The following is a 22,162-nucleotide window of genomic DNA, read 5'->3' as shown; positions in this document are numbered from 1 at the left end:
GTACCATGAGAGGGCCCTTGCTTATGACTCAGTCTCTGGGATGATCAGACACCCCCTGAAGGTCACTGTCCTTCTCAAAAGAAAAGGGGAAAATATCAGGAAGTAGGTAAGACTTTTTACCTTCCGCAGCTCTTTTGAAGAAGACCTTGCAGCTGCCACAAGTGAGAGCTCCGTAGTGACAGCCAGAAGCTTCATCTCCACAGATCAGGCAGGTCTTCTGGGGTGGGAAGTAATAGTCGATGGGTAAAACGTGGTCCCTGGTACTGTCCAAACTGAAAAGACACACACATACACACACACAAAACAAAGCAGCACATGTCAGTGGGTGGCAGAAATTGACCAGAATTCAATGGTCTTCTGAGAGACTGTACCTATGAGTGACTGTGCTATGTATTGCTCAGGTGAATCAGTGTGAAGTTGTACTCTTTTGAGACCTTCTCTGAACATTTTTTTTTGGTAAGGGTTCCCATGGTACTGGCAGGACACTTTGAACCCTGTCAAGGAATTAAACAAGTTCTGAGGGAGTAGCCAATCTCATGGGCTCTGCATTTGTAAGAGAAGGAAGATAGCTGGCAACCTGAGGTAAAGATAGCAACTTAATGTGATGCAGCAATGACAATATATACAGTCATTAAATGACTTGAACTTAACTCTATGAACTTAACTTACTTCTTCCAAAGAGAGGCCTATGATCAACCCATATCAAATACCAGAAGAATTTTATATATTTTAGCTGTCAGAGCCTGAAGTCTTACCTGTAAAACAGCAATATTGTCACAGGCAGTACTGAGTTATTGCTGTGACAACATAAATCAAATGTATGAGTTACTCTTGATACTAATATACAAGTAAAGGATAAATTAGCATTATCATACCAGTTTTTATTGTATGTTTGTATAAATTCCTTTGCTTTCTTCTTGAGCCTCTCTGTATCACATGGGCTTGTCCCTTTCCCTGTTCTGCAACAAAAATGTGACAGAATCCTTGTACCATACACTTTTCCTGAGAAATGATACATATCAGTATTGAATAGTTTGAGGGATGTTGTCAAAACCTTCACAAGACTTCTAGGTTTCCTGGATGAGGATCATGATTTAAAAGTCACCTAGTCTAAGTGCTTAACTCCAAGATCTGTACCTATAATTTTCAGGTAGATACGAAAGAAAAGCGATAGAAAAAGCAATTCTAAACTCCTTACTGTTTGTTAGTTCTCCATCTCTTTTAGGAATTAATTCATTTGTCTGAATAGATTATGCTTCTTGTCAACCAAATATCAAATTTTGTCTCTGTCCCATGTCCTATGTCAAAAGTAAAAATTTAAGTGACCTCTTATGGTAATCTGCCTCAAAGATGACTTAATTGTCCACACTCTAAAGCCATGGGACCACAACTTTTTATATGATTTCTCTGTTTCTACCAAAGAAGGAAGAAAAATAGGAAGCCAGAACTAGAGTTGCTTTTGGCCTTGTAGTGGTTTATCATAAGTCATAACAAGCAGCAAGCAAGATTGTTTTTCTGCACTAATATTATACCAGAAATGAGGAAGAATAAAGAAGGAGAGGGTTAAAGTGTTTCCTACTGAAGCTACATTTCACCTGATTCTACATTTATTACGGTTTCCTTTTCCTAATATCTTTAAAGTGTTCACCTCTGATTTTTGCTAAAGGCTCTTTGTTTTCAGGCTTAGTATAGTCCCCAGAAACTAGAAAAGTATTCAATGTTCTTTTCCCTGCCACCCCAAATGAATATCTCTGGCAAGGCACAAGCAAATTAAACTTAGGCTATATTTTCTATGTCTTCTAGACAGGAATACCCACCTTTCTTCAAAACCTGAGTGCAAAAACAGAAAAAGGAATTTCAAATATCAGTTCTATAAATATGAAAATTCAGTAAAATGGTGATCCCTAGTCTCTTTCAAAAACCTTCATTTCATGTCATAACTAAAAATTAAACAGAATGAAGGCTAGCAGAACTACATGTTTCAAAGGAAAGGAGTCCATTTTAAATACACAAGTCAGCCAAGTGCAAAGAACATCAGTCAGTATTTTGATTAAAATCATTCACTTGAGTAAATACTGTGCCTCCATTTTCAGTCCAGAAAGAAGCAGTAGAAGAAAATTAGTGTGTGTTCTTTCCTTTTTGCAGCTCACTATCTACTACAGCAGAAACTCAAGAGGCAAGAAAAGTAAAATAACACGGGAAAGAATATAACTTTGGACTGCTTCATATATGAAAGCAGATGAACAATAGGAGTATTTTTAAAAGGTACAAGTGTCCATACAGGTAAGTGGCAACACTAATAACATTTTTAGGTAGAAATTACATGTCGAGCTAACAAGGTGGAAAAATACAGAAAGTAGATAAGTAAATTATTCTTTTTAAGAAGACTAAGAAAAGAGTTGCTCTCAATGAGGTAAATTTGCAAACTGTGTGATGCAAATTCTATCTACAGTAAATATAATATTGCACACTTCAACTTTGTTAGGAGTGTAGGTATTGTATTATCATTACAAAGTTAAAGAAATATACAGTTTTATCCACCTCGAAATTTAAACCACAGTTATAGTAATTTAAATAATCTAGTCAAATGTATACCTAAGAGAATGTTAAGACAATCACCATCTTGTTGAGGAGACATATACTTTAAAACAATATCTTAAAAACTAGTAAAAGAAAATAGTAGAGAACAAAACTAATGAAGACGATTTTAGAATCTTTATGAGCTAGATCTCACTTTGATTAAAGGCCCAAGTAACCACAGGTTTCACTAGACTCGGTTTTTCCTCTCCTTTTCCCCTTCTCCTTTTTATTCTACTCAGTTCTCAAAATATTTTGGACAGCAGCACTCCTAACTCTCTCTTCATGTGAATAAAAGCATGCTGTATTTCTGACCTGTGGGCTAAACTTTTGAGATGAAAATAAAATTTGGCTGCAGTTTGTTTCCAGATTCATATTCATGAAACTTTGCACATGTATGACCAGGAAGCCTCATATTTTATTCATAGAAGGAGAAATAAACATCTATTGATAGAGAAAAGAGAAATGAATTTTTGGTATATTTACAAAAAATACAATCCAACAATGTCAAGGATTGACTGAAACCTCATAGGTAAATCTTATGTACTAATGTGTAACAGGTCTAGTTCATTAGAGGATGCATTTAATTTTGTTGTATGAATTTTCAAAAAAGCAACAATATTGTTAAGGAGGATATGTGAAAAGTTATTAAAATCGAAGAGAATAATAGGTCCCAAATTTAGTACAATGGTAAGCTCTGAGGTATTGCTGGGGGTGCTGATCTGAGGATGAAAGAAATATCATGACACACTGACCACATGTCAGGTAGCATTTTAGGCTTTGGAAGATAGGGCAATGAACAACGCTGACCAAAGTTTCATGCCCTCACAGACCCTGAATCCTAGCAGGCTTAGTGTAATGGTGTTAATAACACTGTGGGCTCGTTAATGAGAGCACATGAGTATTCATTCATTTTATCATTGGGCATATATTCTTTATTATTATGACTATAATTATAAAGAATTAAATAAGAACTTGAAAAGTTTTAATATCATCTTCCTAACACTCTATATGCAAGCACAAAAGTTTGCTTTGAGAACAAGTGCGTCATGCTTCCTCCAACTCCCCAAGTTTACAAGTTTACATTGCCTACTTAAAGATGCACAGCTAAGTGCCAAAAGCTGTCAGCCTGAAAATACCAGGTCAACCTCAGGTGTCTCCCCTCCCTCTCTCCCTCTCCCTCCCTCCCTCTCCTCCCTCTCCACCCCCTCTCCTCTCCCTCCCCTCCCTCTCCCTCCCTCTCCCCTCCCCTCTCCCCCCTTCTCCCCTCTCCCCCCTCCCTCCCCCCTCCCCTCTCCCCCCCTCCCCCCTCTCCCCTTTCTCCTCTCCTTCCCTCTCCCTCTCCCCTCTCCCCTCCCCTCCACCCTCCTTCCCTTTCTCTCTTCTTTTTGCTTCTCTCCATTCTTGCCCACAAATATTCTTGTTGCCAATGTACTGAGATGCTTTGAAAGTTGCCTTAATTTAGCAAGCCCCCCAATGATTTTGGAACCATGGTAAAATGCAAAAGTCTCAGGAATTTTCCTTATTAGGTCCAATAATGTTTCCTTATTAGCGCCAGAGAGAAACAGCCAAGTCCTAAGGGCCATGTGTCCAACTTTCATCATGGCTTTATAGTTAGTCAAACCAGTGTTAGACTCCTTCAACCACCAAAGTTTGAGCAAACACTGTTAAAAATCAATTAACCATAAATGTAAACATTTATTTTCAGATTCTTAATAGTGTTCTTATATATGTGACCATCTCATGTCATATGATACTCCCTTTGACATTTTTTTACCTTTTAATTAGTTGCTGCATATACATAAAAACTCAAACAATATTAAGAAGCTAACACGTGGGTGGAGAGAGAAGAGAGAAGAGAGAAGAGAGAAGAGAGAAGAGAGAAGAGAGAAGAGAGAGCGAGACAGAAAGACAGAGAGTCAGAGATCTTGCCAACCACTTATCTCAATTTTCTCCATCTCATTTTTCTTAATTTTTTTCTTAAACATTCATTTTAAACTTTGGGGTAAGAGTTTTTAGTCATACTTTTGGATTTTCTTTATTTTTTAATCTGAAGATTGTTTTGTCCATTCTAGGATCCTTATATTTCAATAAGAACTTCAGGGCCAATTTTCAACTTCTGCTAAGAAAGCAGCTAAGATTTTAAAATTATCATTAATATACATTGTGCAAGGGAATAGTTTCACTGTGATATTACATACCTGCATATGTTTTGTTTTGATTATGTTAATCATGCTTTTAAAATTCTTTTTCTCCTCATTCCTAAGTTCTTACTTTGCTATAACATTCCTTCATTCTTTAAGACTTCTTGATACCGTTAACAATGCTAAATATTTTGATACATGAACCTGGGATGGTGTTCTTGTTTATTTCTGTTTTTTTTTTCTATTTGAAATTACTTTCTATGATGCTTTGTGATTTTTCAGTGGGTCAGCCTCATACTTCTTTTGCTAAATTCATTTATATTTTCTGCTATTTGGATGATAGAAATCGTGTTTTTTTTTAAAAAATCCAAATTATTCTTTTTCCAAATACAAATGTAGTTTGGTTTATTATCCGTCTTTTTAATTCTGCAGCCTGACTGAACTTGTTAGGTTACTTCCAAGAGTTCAATGTGGGTTTCTTAAAACTAGCCTCTTTAAGTTCATATTGTCTGCGATTAAAGATAATTTATTTCTTTCTTTTTAATCTTGGTGCTTTTTACTTGTTTTACTTACCTAATTTCTGTGGTTAGAATCTCTAATAGAGTGGCGAATACAATTGGTGAGGACAGTGATCTTTGCATTGTTTCTGATTTATATCAGAAGATTTCAACCTCTGATTATTAAGTATGATTTAGATTTGCAGTTCTAATAAGATATCCATCACGTTAAGAATATTGCTTGCAACCAACCATTGGACTGAGCACGGGGACCCCAATGGAGAAGTTAGGGAAAGGACTGAAGGAGCTGAAGGAGTTTGCAACCCCATAGGAAGAACAACAATATCAACCAACCAGACCTCCCAGAGCTCCCAAGGACTAAACCACCAACCAAAAAGTACAAATAGAGCTACCCATGGCTCCAGCTACATATGTAGCAGAGAACGACAATCTTTTATCTTGCATCAATGGGGAGAAAGAGGCTTGGTCCTATGAAGGCTCAATGCCCCAGTGTAGGGGAATGCCAGGGTGGTGAGGAATAAGTGGGTAGGGGTGGTTGAGGATCACCCTCATAGAAGCAGAGGGAAGGTGTGGGATAGGGTGTTTGCAAAGGGGAAACCAGAAAAGGGAGAAACATTTGAAATGTAAATAAATAAAACATCCAATAAAAATTAATTGAAAAAAGAAAGTTATATAACTAGTTTTTGGACTGTTTAATCAAAAATTGGTATTGAACTTTAGCTAATTTTTTTCTGTATCTGTAGACATAATTCTGGTATTGTTATCTTTTATTATTTTTGTTTGTTTTGTTGTCAATATTGGAAGTTAATCCTTGGGTCCTTCACGTGCTAAGTAAGGACCCCTCCATCGAATTAAGTCCCTATGGTCCTATCTTTTATTTTCAATATGGTACATCAGATCAATAGAGTTCTTTTGTCATTATTTGCAATATTTTTTTACCTACCAGTTGACTCAATTTGCTAGTATTTTGTTCTTGATGTTTTTAAATCTAAATTATGGGGTTAGAGAGATGGGTCTGCTATTAAGAGCACGGGGGCTCTCTCAGAGGACCAAGGTTTGGGTCCTAGCACCTGCATCTGTAATTCTAGTCCCAGGGGATCTGATGTCCATTTTGGATTTCTTTGGACACCAGGTATGCATATATGTCATACCTGCAGACAAAATGCATATTCATGTAAAATGACTAAATAAATTTGAAATTTCAATTAAAATCCAGTACTTCTCCCAGGGCCGCAGACATGCTAGACAAGTGCTCTACTGCTGAGCTACAGTGCCAGCCCAAGGAGTAGGCCAAGCCAGGAACACATGATTCCCCCGCCTTTCCTCTTTAGTACATCTTTCTGGCATGCACTATTACAATGTCAAATATGTATTATCAAGCTTGTTTTCTAAAGTAACCTGTACTTTCATTTTTCATCTAGGTTTCGGTGCAACACAATTTCAGTTTCATCTGTCTTAGAGTATCTCATCTCACCTGTGCGTGCTCCTTTGATTCCACATTTATTCAAGAGTTTGTTGTTTATTCTTATTTATTTGGGAATTTCCCACTTTTCCTCTATTACTGATGTCTAATTGTTTCCATCACAGCAACATAACTTTTTGAATAAGTGTTCTTTATATTATCTTTGTTTCATTTCTAGAGTTCTGGAAGGGTTGAGTCTCATAGCTTTTGTTTATTACTTTTTGTTTGTTTTTATGAAAGGGTGGATATGTAAATGTTCTCATTCCATCATCCTTCATGTCCCATTCTTCCAAATTATACTGTATTGTACATAATATAAAACTCATTCGTATATATACACTATATCATTAAAGAAAAGAGCCAATAATATTCTTTATTCATACATTCATCTATTTTTTTTTTGTATTTAGTAAGTAACATTATATAGGACAACTCTGCTAAATGCTGGGTATGCAGAGACAGTAAATGCACTGGACTTAGTCTCAGGGGGGTTTCCTAATCTCAGTTAGGGTTACAAAAGTGCAAACCATTGCAAGAGAAATGCTGTGAAAAGAGCCAGGTTGGGTCTGAGGGGTGTGCTTCCTATGTTATAAGTCTTATTACTTATGGCGTTAGTCATTTTACTGTTGAATCTAGAGATCAGATGGCAGTATCTATGTTCCTAAACTGCAATGAAGCCTTTACCATGAACAATATATACTGCCTTAAACAGTATACAAAGGTGAATAAAAACATTCCCTGCTACTATGCTTCAGATATAGTCTCTGTGCTTATATCCATTTTCCTAAACCTTATAGCACTGAAAAACATACCAAGATAGATGAAATGGTGACAGCAAGACTTTATATCAATGTCTTGCGGACTTGACAGATCTATCCTTTTCTCCTGTTATTACTCTTAGAAATGGAGCTGAACAGATGAATGCTTATTATAGTCATATCCTTGCATTTCCCAAACCACATCTGCTATCTTCATTGAGCCAATTTTTCCCCAACGGTTTTCAAGCCATCATAGCCAATCAGCCATGGAAGAACTAACCAGATTGTTTCCTGCAGTGTCATCAAGTCTTAGAGGCAAGATCTCTTTCCATATTCTGTTTCCGGAATGCATTGCCAATGAACAGGAAACACAAAGCAAGCAAGCAATTAATATTTTTAAAAAGCACCTCATTTCAGCTTACATGTTAAATATTCCTGGACTGCAATTCTTCTCACATCTCTGATTTTAATTTGCTATTACAAAGACTATAAGAAGACTATCTACTAAGGGCTTGCTAAGTACTAATTAATTCTCACAATTATTACTATAGTGTACATAGGATATGTCTGTTTCAAAAATGAGGGATCCAGAGGTCCCAGATCATTTGGTAATGTCTTCAAAATCACACAACCAGTATGTGGCAGAACAATTTCACTGTCTTTGTGCTGGCTAGCTTTAATATCAACTTTACATAGACTGAAGTTATTTGAGAAGAGGAAACCACTGATGGAAATGCTTCTGTAATATTGAATTGGAGACAAGACTATGGGACATTATCTTAACTTAATGACTGATTAGAGAATGGCCAGATGATTGCGGGTGGTGCTACCCCTTGCCAGGTGGTCCTGGGGTACATAAGAATGCAGGCTGAGCATACCCTAGGGAAAAAAAACAGCAACTGGTCCTTTATCGTGGCTTGTGCTTCAGTTCCTGCCTCTAAGTTCCTGCCATACTTTAGTTCCTACCCTGACTTCCCTCAGTGATGGACTCTTTCCTGGAAGTGTTTCCTAAATAATTGTTTTTTCATCTCCAAGTTGCTTTTAGTTGTGGTATTTTATTATAGTATCAAAACCCCCAAGACTTTCCTTCAAATCCCACATTCTTTTCATTTTACTATATATCACTGTGTCCTATAAACTATCACAATTGGATGGTAACTAAAAATCTTTTGGTCCAATGTTTCTTGCTCTCAGCCACACATTAAACTCATATAGGAGCTTCCTTAAATTAATCAATGCCTTTATTCTGATTTCGGAATATAACTTCAGTGAGGTTTGGTGTTTTTCCCAGTTACCCAAATGCTTTATTGTCCAGAAATATCTGGTATTGGCCTTGTTCACCTCCTTCCACATTCATTGTAAAAATTTGTGCCCCAAGAGGGACAGAGAGTTGATGAGAATAAACAGGTCTGACCTTCTAATTTGGCTATTATAATTCCTAGGCTCGGGTTCTGTTGCAGAGTAAGACACTCAGTCTTATTTAGCTTCTATGTGAAAGAGATACATGGAACCTATATAATAACCTACATAATACAGCCACTCATTTAGATCCCAGAAAACTTTAAGACATGTTAAAAGCAACAAGCAAGACAAGTGCTACCAAGGCAGATGCCAGCCACTCAGTATGGGACTACCAGCTTGCTGAAATTTCTCTAATATTATTGAGTTCTTTAGTATGAATCAAACACAAAATATAAGGATCCAAAGGTACATATGTCCTTGATCCTTCTCTTCAGTCTAGCCTGTAACATTTGCTCTGAATGCCAGTAAATGTCCACAGACCCGGCATTCACCGATGGCAAAGGTAGCTCAAATGAAACACATATTCGAGTAGGTTGGAGTAGGGCTGATGGAGAGAAAAAGCAAAGACTCTAAGGAACAGAGAGTTCTGAGCTGAAAGCCAGTGTTGCTCATCGCTAGTCGTATAATCAGTTTCTTTAACTATAAAATGAGAAGCATACTATTCCAAGCTCAGAAGGTTACTGCAACAAGTAAATCAGACATTACATGGGAAAGGACCTGGCATACCAACCCCAAAGTGGTTACTTTTACCTGTTTCACCACCTTACTCCAACTTCCCCTTGAAATTAGAGAATCTCATGCTGTATAGTGAGCTGTACAGTATAGTCAACTGCCTGCTATGCTGGATACTGCTACTTAATGTTGAAAAGTAACAGCCAGTTGAAAACACTGGGAAAACATTCTACTTTTAAAGACTCTTCGTGACATTGTCTGAGGCTGGGAAAACACATACACTTTGGTATAAGAAATGTGATTTTTTTTTTAGGCAAGTGTCTCTATACCACTGAAACTTAAAAGAAGACAATGCGAACAAACCCAATTTGGTAACAGTGAAACATGAGATTAGATTTGAATCTCGATCTGAAACCAGGAAGCCAAGGTTAGACACTTCAAGTTGGCTCAAAGAAGGCCCAGGAGCTAGAAAAATAGATCTATTGTATCTCTGACCCACAACAGAACAGAACTTACTTTGATCTCTTAAACTCCAACACAAGGACAGCTATTAACTGGAAACTGGAGAAATCCTGTTCCTCCAAGTAATAGACTTATTATTGTGGGAAGAGAGCTTATTGACAATGGTTAAAAATCCATTTGACTCCAGGATATATTTATTATAATAAATAGTATAGTAGTAACACCTAGCATTTATTAGGTGCCTGTACTACCCAGCTGGAAGACTTTACAGTTTAACCTCATTTGATTTTTAGAACAATTCAGTGAGGTATATATCATCATTATCATTTTATAGAAGTAAATATTGGGGCTACAGCACCTAAATGGTTCGGCTCAAGACACATAAGCAGTAAATGATTGCCCTACACTTTGAACTAAAGTCCTTTCTGACTCCAGAGGTAACCATTAGGCTACAGTCTCTCATAGTGTGTGACAGATTCTGGGGTGACTCAACACAGAAACTTTGAGTCATTTTGGACTTAATGTACTACACTTCCTCAGTGCATCCCACCTGCCACCACCGTTCCTATCAGCCGATCAGTGACTAATATCTGTTAATTTTACAGCCTAAATAGTCACCACACACATGTAGTTTTGTCTTCAAAATAACTGTAACTGCCTTATTCAATTCCTTCTGATTCTTGTCTGATCTTCACAGAGGACAGCAGTGGCATTCTAGCAAAAAATCTACTTCTATAAGTCTCCTCTCTGACAGCTCTCAACAACGTATGACTCACTCAAGTGCTTCTAACTCATTGACACATTAGAATCACAAGAGGAGCTTATTAGTAAGATCATTACTGAACCTAGTGTCTTCTCAGTCTAGAGTTACAGGTCAAATCTGAGTGTTTGTAATTCTATGAAATGCCTAGTTGAAAACCACATGGCAAATAAAATATAAATTCAAAGTACTCACTGGCCATTCAAGGCTTATTTCTACTTCTTAAGTTCACTCCTTCTGCAACCTCTTTCATATAGTCTGCTAGTGGTCCAAAGCTGCTGCAGTTCCTAATCTAACCTTTGCCATTTCTTACTTGCACTGACCCTATCTGGAACACAAACTCTCCACCTTGCCTTGGACCAACTGTCTCTTTCTTAACATTACATCATTATGTAGGTTTCAGCAGAAGAGGCCAGCAATGACTCCAGGAAGCCCTCTCTGATATTATAACCTCAGAAACAGCATGCTTGTGTCCTCAATTGTGCAGTAAAATTCTTCCAAAGAGCAAGTATCTCCTGATCACGTAACCTACCCAAGTATCTGCTTTCCACCAAGCATTTGGCCAAATGCGCTTCTTTTCTTTCACCTATTATGACTCTCAAGGAACAAAAAAGTGCTTATTTAGAAATAGCCATGCTATCCCTCAATGCGCATCTAAATGTGAAGACTAAGGCAGACAGTGAACAACTTCTGAGACCTAAATTGCTATTCTCTCAAAATATAGCAGACAAATGAAAATGTCTCATTTCCACAAAACACCGAAGATTACACAATATCCATTCAGTCTTCGTCTTGGCCATGAAGTTCCCACTCATAGCTAAATCATATCTCTCAGATTCTTTCTTTTTCTTTAGTTGGTAGAAGTCAAGAGGAATTACTTTCTGTGATCTTGAAGTAACCATCTCTCTTTGTGAATCACAAAGCTGAATAGAATGTAATCTAGGATAAAACCTGAAAAAGGACATACTTGGCCTTTTGTGGAACTGGGTACTAGTGAGGCGGTATGGAGTTGGTGAACCGTCGTTTTCAAATAAACAAAAACAAGCCATTTAACTTGATGAACAAGCACTTTCCATTCTGCAAAGCCATCATGTGGCCTCTGGCATGCTACCTTAGTATTTCATCAGCCACAGTGATAAGGAGACAAACTGCAGCTGCAAAGAGTCTGCTTTTCCTTTATGGGCAGTGTCTACTCACCTCTGTTTCTGCTGTGGAATCTGCTGTACAGATTGAAAATTATAAGACATTAGGAATTCTGTCGCAAACGTGTGTGACCAGTCACCTTGTTTTCTGACCCTCGGTTTTCTCATTTTATAAAAGCCATACTTGTAAGGCAGTGCAAGTACATAAAGTCTAGTCATGGGGTCTGTACAACCAACTGCCTGATAAGGCAAAGAGATGAGTCAAAAGAAGGGTCATAGGGAGGATAAATGCCCTCTCCACAGTAGAGTGGAAAGAAACAGCATTACAATTTGAATTCCTTCCAAGGTATCAGACTGTGTTCTTGTACTTAGAAAACAAGGGCTTTCATTAGAAACTTGAATTGGCAACAACAACTTATAGCATTTCAGAAATTTAAAAGTATTTGAACATTTATATCAATCCAATCCATTAATGAAATTTTATTTGGTACATAAATAAGCCAGGTACCATTGAGCTGAGGGTACAGTGGCAAAAGAGACAGATACGATTCCCTACTATTATAAGGTTTCTACATTGCATATATAGTGCGCAAAATAAGTACGGAATGTTGAAACAAATAATTTCAGATGCTGCTAACTCCAACATTCCTCTGACAAATATTTTCATTCCATTTCCAGATGAGGAAAAAATAGGCAGAGAAATTAAGTGACTTAGCTAACCAATAAACAACAGAGTTGGGCTTGGGCCTAAGAAACTAGAACTTCTAACTAAACTGGCCGTGTTCATTCTGTTTATTTTCTAGTAGTTTCTGGAAAGCTTACTCTTTAAGTCCTCAGTTTGGTTTACACTGTTTCTGAAGGAAGGTAAGGCAAAATGGTTGGTGAGCTTATGAGCAGGAAACTTATACACATAGCATTTAATATGGGACCAGAGTGCTGGTCCACGTGGCTCTCTAGTTCCTTGGGAATGGCAAAGAACTGTTTTAGTCACCATTCTATCCTTGGTCCTTAGCATATACATTGTCCTCTAATTAGTGTTTTGTAAAAACTTTTCTTTGAATCTATGAATGGATGGATGGATGGAAGGATGGATGGATGGAAGGATGGATGGATGGATGGATGAATGAATGAATGAATGAATGAATGGTTAAGAGAATACAACTTTCCGAAGCCTGGGCTTTCATGTTTCTGGCAAAAAAGGAAGCTCAGCTGCTTTCTCCTAAGGACAAGGTGGTGTAGCAAGAAATAGGTGGGCACTGACATGGAGAAAAAATAGAGTGGAAAGAAGTGAAACCAGGCCAGATGAAAGTGAACTGTTCTTCTCTAAGACATGGTTCAGAGATGGCTTTAAGTGGTATCCCCTGCACTCGGGTGTGGAAAGTTGTTTTTTGTACACTGCACTTATGCAACAAACAACCAATTAGCAACATGGTAGTTCTTACCTTCTGAACAATTTGGAAGTAGTAAAGAACATCGTTTTGTGGGATTTGGGCTAGAGTTGCCTGGAGTCTTACTAAGGTCTAAGTAAGGCTGGGGTGCTTGTGACTCTCTGATCCATTTAAAATAAATATTCTACTTTGTGTATTTACTAGATGTTTCTGGTACTCAAATATTTTCTGGATATTTAGGACTGAGTTGGAGAGTAAGAATGAGTCCAATGTGTGTGTGTGTGTGTGTGTGTGTGTGTGTGTGTGTGTGTGTGTGTGTGTGTGTGTGGGGGATCAATATTCACTAGCTTTAATCCACTGCCACCTGCAGTATCCATAGTAACATATACCACTACAGTTTCTCACTGTATCTTCTTATCAGTTGTCTAGATTAAGGAAGCTATTCCATGTCATATGTTTAGCACAGTGTATGGGATGCAATACACACACACACACACACACACACACACACACACACACACACACACTGCATAGTCAAATAGGTTTTAGATCACAACTGTCTCTCAAGGTAATGGCAGACAACAGGGTTATTCAAATGCAATTTGGAAACAAAAAACAAATGAGATTAATATAGAATAAGAGAAGAATATGGTAGTAGGGAAACATTATTTTTGTGTTTTAAAGAGCATAGTCATTGAGATATAATTTATGTAGCAAAATGCCTATCCATATAAAGTATAGAATTTGATTGATCTTGGTGTATTTACAGAGTTGGACAACTATCAATGCTATTCAATTCCAGGATAGTGCTATTTCCTTAAAGGCAAACCCCTACAGCCCTAACAGTCTCTCCATATTCTCCTATCTCTGCAGCGTCTATGAATTGAATCCACCTTTTGATCTCTACGAATTGGCCAAGTTTGAACATTTTATGTAAATTTAATCATACAAAATATGACTGGCTCTCAGTATTGAACTTTCAAGGTTCAGCCATTTATAGCAGGAATGCATAAGCTTTATACAGACATACTTCGCTATGCTTATCTGTTCATTTTATAAACATATTGTTTTTTTTTCTACTCAAGGATAATATTAATTATGCTGCTATGCACATTTGCATTTGGGTTTTTATTTGACTATATATTTCTATTCCTGCATATGTATCTAAGCATGAAGTAGCTAATATGTATAACGCCTGATTGTGAACTGTGATAGGGTGTTTGCATGACTAGCTTTAAGTGCCCACTATATTTTGCCAAGTCACAGGTACCTGTATGTATCTCCACTAGCAAGCAGTGCACACCAACTTTGATTTTCCAACATTTTTGGTAGTATTTGTCACTTTCTCTATTACTGTGACTGCTGTCGTTATTGCCTTTCTAGTCAACATGACATGCTAAGTCAGTGTCGTCATTACTTTTATTTCCATAAAGATGAGCTACATTTAGCAACTTCTATTTGTTTGTTTGCTTTGGAGAAATACCTAAATCATGTTTATTTGTCCTTTAATTATGAGATTGTAAGTGTTCTTTAAATATCTTTCCTAAAACCCCCTTATAAAATTCATGGTTTGAAATCGTGTTGTCTCACTCTGTAGGTTGGATTTTTTACTTCCTTGATTATTATAATTTGAAGCTGAAAAGCATTTTTACATGGCTTATTATATGACTTAATCTAGAGAACGTTTCATGCTTTATGTGGTCCCACACACCTTTGAACCATCATTGTCTGGACTCCTGACAAACTATTACAACTGTTTGAAATTTATTTCTAGGAGAACTGTTGTCCCTATGGCTGGCACCCCTTTTCCTTTTACCAGCATGGGATTTCTGTTGGGAATACCCCCCTTTTTGGTGGTTGGGGAGAGTCATTTGTTTCAACTCTCTGATGCTCAGATTGATAGACCCAGGAATCTCTTTAGAATGTCCTCATTTGTATCAGGCAAGTTACATAGTGGTGTTACTTTTAAGGATCCATTTCCTTCTTCCCTTGACTATTTTGCTCCTGTGTTACTTTTTTATTATCTCGTAATTTGAAACATGTATATTTTCTTGTTACCAATTTTAACTGTTTTAGTAACTTCTTCAAAATATAATTTCCCAAGTGATTACTGTCGGGATACACATTGTTTCTGGAATCTCCCTCAGATATACATTGTAAAATAACTAGTGAGTTCCTAAAATTACTCCCCCATAGCTCCCCTGTCTCTTCTTAAATAAGAAGTTATCAAAGTCAGGTGTGGTGGTCTTCACCTTTAACACATCTCAGCAATTTCAAGGTGAGCCAGGACTAAGTAGAGAGACCCTGGCTCCCAAGGCTGAATAACATCGGATATCTATGATCTGTCTATATGAATTACCAATAAACCAGTACATGCTTATGTCACTTAAGTAAGTTAACTGAAAAAATGTACGGTTAATTATATAAAATTTTATGTCAATCTTCAGTAATATTAATACCATTTTGTCATTACTTTCTGTGATTTTATTCACTATGTGATAGCATTTTTTTTACTCCAAATTGTGTTAAATTTCTCTTCCTTCCTTTGTATTTCATTTTCAAAAGTATACTATTTTTATAAACTCCCATACAGATTTTTACTGTATGGAAAACATGAAATTAAGGAAATAAAAATCTATAAATATTTTATCCTTATTTAGTCTTTAGCCGGTTATTTTCATTTGATTGCAAAGTATGTTAACTAATACCAAATTCTGCCATTTTCATTTTCCTGGTAAGTCTTTATTTCACTTGTAATTTATAAAATAGAATACTATTCAGCTCTAAAGAAGAATAGAATTACAAATTTTATAGGAAAATGGATGAACGTACAATATATAATATTAAACAAGGTCATAAAATCCCAGAAAAATTCTCTCTTTTACTGTTGTCATTACATATTTGCATATGTAAACAACCGTACTTGTGGTTACATTATAGCATGTAGGAAGGAGAACAAGAAATGATAAATATTAGGTGGTAGGGAAGGATAAAATCCAGGTAATAAACAAATAAGTCATGAAAGAGACTTTAAAGGCAATTGTTTTTCTAGTTTTAACTCAGCCATTGGTTTCTTTTTGTGGCGAATAAGTACATAAAACTGTAATTGGTAGTAAAAGTATAAAACCTAACGCGGGCTCCATAGCTTCAGGAGGGCTATTTTCATGGTTCCAAAATTCTATGAGATGTATAAACGTTGGTTCTTGCTTATCTTGCTATGCAACTCTTTTTTGAAAGTTAATTTCAATAGTTTTAACTAGAAAATGTAAATATGTGAAAATCCGGATAAACAGCTCATTGTATTGAATTAGATGACAGCTTAATTTTATTGTCCTTTCCCTAATATTTTTCTCTGACTGATGACAAGGGTCTCTTTATATTTGTCTTCCCCACTTTGACTCTGATTTGTCTGAATGTCAGTCTCCTCCTTCTGGAAGGATTTTCTTATGAGCTTTGTTGTGAAGCTTAATGCTTTTAGCAAGTTTCTCAATATTTTTGTCAGCATTCTTCAAACCTTCTTATGGCTTTGTTCTCTCTTTCCTTTCTAATAGTGTTAGAACATTCAGGCTGGCATGTCAGTAAGGTGTCCCACATGTCTTCAAGACTCTCTAGTTTTCTGTACCATTTATCATTTTCTTTTCTACATTATAAAATATATATTTGTTTATTAGATATTCAAATATTATGTTTAATTTCTCTGCCAACTGAAATTTACTTTTAAACACTTTCTGTAAATTTTTAGTTTCAACTATTATCCATCTCAGCTCCAGGTTTTCTATTCTCTTCTTTAGAATCTGTCTTCTTATTGCCATTGTGTAATTATTGAAATTGTACTCTTTACGCATGGACAGACCCATGGCTCCAGCTGCATATGTAGCAGAGGATGGCCTTGTTGGGTGCCAATGGGAGGAGAAGCCCTTGGTCCTGCCAAGGCTGGACTTCCCCCCACCCCCACTGCAGTGTAGGGGAATGTTAGGGCTGGGACATCGGAAGGTGGGTGGATGGGTGGGGATACCCCTCATAGAAGCAGGGGGGGAGGAGGGGATGGAATAGGGGGTTTTGGAGGGAAACAGGAAGGGGGATAACATTTGAAATGTAAATAAAAAATATTCAATAAAAAAAGAAATTGTACTCTTATGATTTCTTTATTTTAGATGGTTTCTATTTTTTGACTGTACTTAAAAGAGATTACTTTTAAGTCTTTACCAGTAAGTATAGCATCTGCATTTCTTCCTGGACATTTTTTATACTTAATTATTAGTGTGTGGGGGCACATTCTCCCCTCTCTATACATGTCTCACAGATACTTTACACATTCTAATGAATCGGACTAGAAACTTGTCCTTTTCTGAGACTTGTTCTTTCCTGTTTGAGCATTTGTTTGCTTAGTGAACTGGCTGAACAATTCCCAAGAATTCTGTTTCCACAACATTGTGGAACCTCTGATGATTCTGGTCACGTTGCCCGGTATTTTTATCTTTTAGACTTCTTTCCAATTGGAGGTGCTTTTAAGCTCACTTTGTTAGACTTTTACCTTTTACTATAGGATGTGCTTAAATACTGTTAAATACTATTTTCACAGTATGGAGATTTAAAAATTTTGTCCCACATTTATCAAAGGATAAATAGCTCCAATATTTTCCTCCTACTTCATTTACATAGGGTAAAATCTTCTAATACACTGCAGACAAGTATGATTTTTTTTGTTAAGCCTGGCAATGTAAGAGTTTACCCCTAGGTCAAGATATTATATTGTTCCAGCAATATCTAGTCAGCTTGTGCTTTTTCAGGTTTATACTACCTCTATTTTATTTATAGATCCATATGTACCTTGACTAATGCTTCAAAGTTCAGTCCACCTTACATACTTTAAAGATTATTCTTAAGTTGAGAATGCCTTACAATTTTAAAGAATACTCTTGAATGAGCACAGTTTAGCATATATGTATAATTTTCTACACACACAATGAATGTGATCCAATGACTCTTAGTTATGTTTCTCTGATAACCTCATTGCTCTGCTGTTTTACTTGTGTCCAAGATCTAATCATAGAACTATCAATTTCTTCTTAGTTTATGATGACCCGTATGAAGAACAATATGGTCTTCAATAAAGCCCGTAACAAGAAAGTTCATGCTCCATTCAAAATGAAATGAAAGGTTTGGGTGCTCTATGTTGTAATGGCCTTCCTCTCATCCCACAAGCAGCATCTCTTTCTCAGTGTAGTGTGGTGTCATGGTCAGTGACTTCCTTCCATAATGATTATCTTCCCTGCTCAACAAGCAGCATCTGGGGCTTGTGATGTATCCTAGTCTGTTTGACTTGTCTTTTTCAGTGTGAAGGTTTCTTCAGCTTGTATATGAACTGGTGCAAACAAAGTCAGGAACCCAATATTCTGGGCTTGTAAGAGATGAAGGTCTCATGAGTAGAAATGTGAGGAACGAAGTTATCTCCAGTCCTTGTAGAAGTTTGCCCCGTACCAGAAAACGGTATGCACAAAAGCAAGTGTAAATAAAGCTTCGTGATTCAGGTTGCACTAGGATAAACTGGGATAGTGACCTTAGATTGACCCTAATTACACTGAGGATCCCAAAGAGGGCATTAGAATGATAATGACATGGGAAGTTCTGCATTCAAAGTAGATTCAGGTGGCAAAGTTTCTGAACAATTTAAAAGGATTTAGATTTCATCCAATATTTTGCCCAGACACAGAAAGACAGAAAGCAGCCCACCAGATTCCTTTCATCAGATTAAAAACTATCCTTAATTTCTGTTAAAATGAAGCCACATTTTTATTATTTGTAACTACAGTAGCTAAGGAGGCAATGTTCCTTTAGATACTTGTTCAACTAAATAACTAGAGCATGTATATTTGATTTATGTTGAAATAATACCTATCCTTGTGTTTTTAATGATTGAAAATCACTCTGAAATGTAAGATGCTTTATTTTCAAATATGTTGCATCTTTTGCTCTGAGTTGCCTAATGTGTATTTTTTAAAAGAAATGTTTCTTTTTCTTAAACAGAGACTTCTTGTGCAATGACTTCCTATGTACCCTTTAGACTTTACCCTTCCCTAAGACTGACTTTATTTTCCTTTATAAAGAAAAATTAAATGTTTATGAGGAAATGAATATTGAATTATGTCCTCTATAAGGTCCCTTTTAACTCTCATGCCCATTATTAATGAGTCTTTTTTGTGAAAATACTTCTCAAATATGATTTAAATCAAACTTATCTTTAAAGCCTCTGAAGTATGACCTCCAAACTCTGAAACAATGAAGACAAGGATGACATACCTTATAGTTTGTCTGATGGATAAGAAAACCTATGAATGAACTTAAATGTATTTGTAATACATATGGCAAAGAATCAAGTTCCTCTATATAAAATTATCTCCATAACTATATAAGAGATGGATGAAAAGTCAAATAAACAGCAACAGCAGCTAGGATCAGGCTATGAACAGGCCGCTCACATGGAAACAAATAAAATTGGCCAAGAAACACCTGAAATGATACTCACTTCATTCATAGTTGAAGAGAGGCAACATAAAGTGATAATTAACTATTCTTACCTATCATATTTACATGGATTAAAAGCTTAATAATATCTAGCATTTGGATTTTGTCACAGGAAGAGGTAATAGCAACCAGCAGTAAAAATGTAGATACTCACTTATTTGAGATTTTATTATCTGGTGTGCAAAAACATTTAAGTAAAAATAAACAAATAACAGACAAAAATATATTGGTATAAAAATAATGTATTCTGTGAAGAGGCTTCAATGATCTCAAAATCAAACAAGTAAATCAAAATCTAAATAGGCAAAAACAAACATTTTATTCGATGCAAAAAGAAATCAAGCTAAGAACCCACATTAATAAAACAAAGTGCACATAGAGTAAATAAGACATAAACAAGATTTTAATGAAAATGATGCAGAACAAAAGCTAATAAATTTATGATGGCCAGTATTAGTAAAATTTCACTGACACTAATATAATCACATGTTATTAAAAACCATTTTCAAGTTTATGAAAATTTAAAAGAACCAGGGCATGTTCCAGAGTCTGTTCATATTTTGCAGCTTAAAAACATCACTTCTGAAACTGATCCTTAAAATCAATTTAACCAAAACAAATAACCATGAGCAAAGCATACACTGTCACTGTATCCATAATATCTCAAATTAAAACAACAGCTGTCTAACAGGAAAAGAGAACCCGTCAGCACTACATGGTATACTAACTCTATGATTAAAGTTCCCAATGTAACTTAAATATTGGTGGAAATGTTCTATTTCTGCACTATTAAATTAGGCACACAAGACACATGTAGCTATTCAGCATTTGTCTTGTGGATATAATGATTGAGGAACAGAAAATTAATTTTCCTTAATTTTAGTTAGTCTAAATTTAAGTTGAATCAGTCACTTGTTTTGAATTTGACACTAGTATTCAAAATAGCATTAAAAATTGGAAGCTACAACACAATGTGTAAAAGGAGAAATTTAAATTTGAAAGAATTATAATATGCTGACAAAGAATACATGGAGATATAAGTTTATGACCAAAATAATAAAAATAATACAAATCTGACACAATGATTAGCTAGTGATACAATTTTTTCTTGGGAATTTTCATTTTTTTTCTAATTTTTTTGTTTTTTTTATTGACAATTTATTTCCATTTCAGATGTCATCCCATTTCCCCCACCCTACCACCACCCCTTCCTGCCTCCATTCTCTGACATTCTGCTACACTGGGGGATCCAACCTCGGCAGGACCAAGGGTTTCTCTTTCCATTGGTGCCCAACAAGGCCATCCTCTGCTACATAGGCAACTGGAGCCATGGGTCTGTCCATGTGTACTCTTTGGGTAGTAGTTAAGTCCCTGGGAGTTCTGGTTGGTTGGCATTGCTGTTTTTTATGGGGTTGCAAGCCCCTTTGGCTCTCTCAATCCTTTCTCTAATTCCTCCCACGGGGACCCCTTTCTCAGTTCAATGGTTTGCAGCTAGCATTCGCCTCTGTATTTGTCACGTTCTGGCTGAGCCTCTCAGGAGACAGCTATATCAGACTCCTGCCAGCATGCACTTCTTGGCTTCATCAATATTGTCTGGGTTTGGTGGCTGTATATATATGACTGGATCTCAGGTGGGGAAGTCTCTGATGGCCTTTTCCTTCAACCTCTGCTCCAAACTTTTTCTCCTTATCTCGTTCACGAATATTTTTGTTGCCCCTGTTAAGAAGGACTGAAGCGTCCTCGCTTTAGTCGTCCTTCTTCCTGAGGTTATGCACGAATGGGTATTCTGTTAATCTTAGAGTCAAACTCTGACAGAGGAGAAGCTAATGCCCAGAATCTCGTGGTTCCATTTGATTCAGTTGTATCTGGAACTCCAGCCAGCAGAAATTAAGTGGCATTTCATCTGGACAGCTCTGAATGAGCATATGAGTCACAATGGAACCAGAGCATCTGGATAGAGAATGAATTGTTCTCTTTTATTATTTTTACTAATTCCTAGCATTTGAATCACACTTTAAAGTTTGAAAAATGCTTTCAACCCATTATCCTATTTGATGTTCACAACAACCCTGTGAGGCAGGAACAATACTCAGTCCATTAACAACAGCTGCCTCAGAGACCAATGTTTGTGTAACACATTGTCTTTCAAGAGTACTATCTCACTTATTCCACATAACTCAAGGAAATGGCTAGAAAGTTTCAAGTCCTCTATTATAACTGAGGGAATCCCAGATGGGAAAAGGGAAAGAGGATCACTGTGGTTTTACCAATTATGTAGTAGGTTAAGGTCCTGAAACTATTGTTCTTATTCCAAGCTTTCAGTTATTTCAAAGACATCAGGCCATCTCTGTGTGTTTCTATATGTTGATGATATGAAAAAGAGCCAGTGGAAATCTTGGATTCTTTTGTTAACCTCTTGCTTTAGGCATTTGTAATATCTAGAACCATCTCA

At 36.5% G+C, this 22,162-nt stretch overlaps 1 protein-coding gene across 1 annotated transcript in view; it reads right to left on the bottom strand.

The window, feature by feature from the left end:
* The window catches only part of Ar (androgen receptor), a 165,140-nt gene that overhangs the window by 67,292 nt on the left and 75,686 nt on the right, over positions 1 to 22,162 (bottom strand). Inside the window, 1 exon segment of the mRNA XM_032889926.1 lies at positions 121 to 272. Within this exon segment, the coding sequence (XP_032745817.1) occupies positions 121 to 272 (152 nt within the window).

This window comes from Rattus rattus, chromosome X (assembly GCF_011064425.1).
Source record: "Rattus rattus isolate New Zealand chromosome X, Rrattus_CSIRO_v1, whole genome shotgun sequence".
NCBI classification, from domain to species: Eukaryota; Metazoa; Chordata; class Mammalia; order Rodentia; family Muridae; genus Rattus; species Rattus rattus.
The sequence above is the reverse complement of the archived record's forward strand: the minus strand, read 5'-3'. Positions and strand labels throughout refer to the sequence as shown.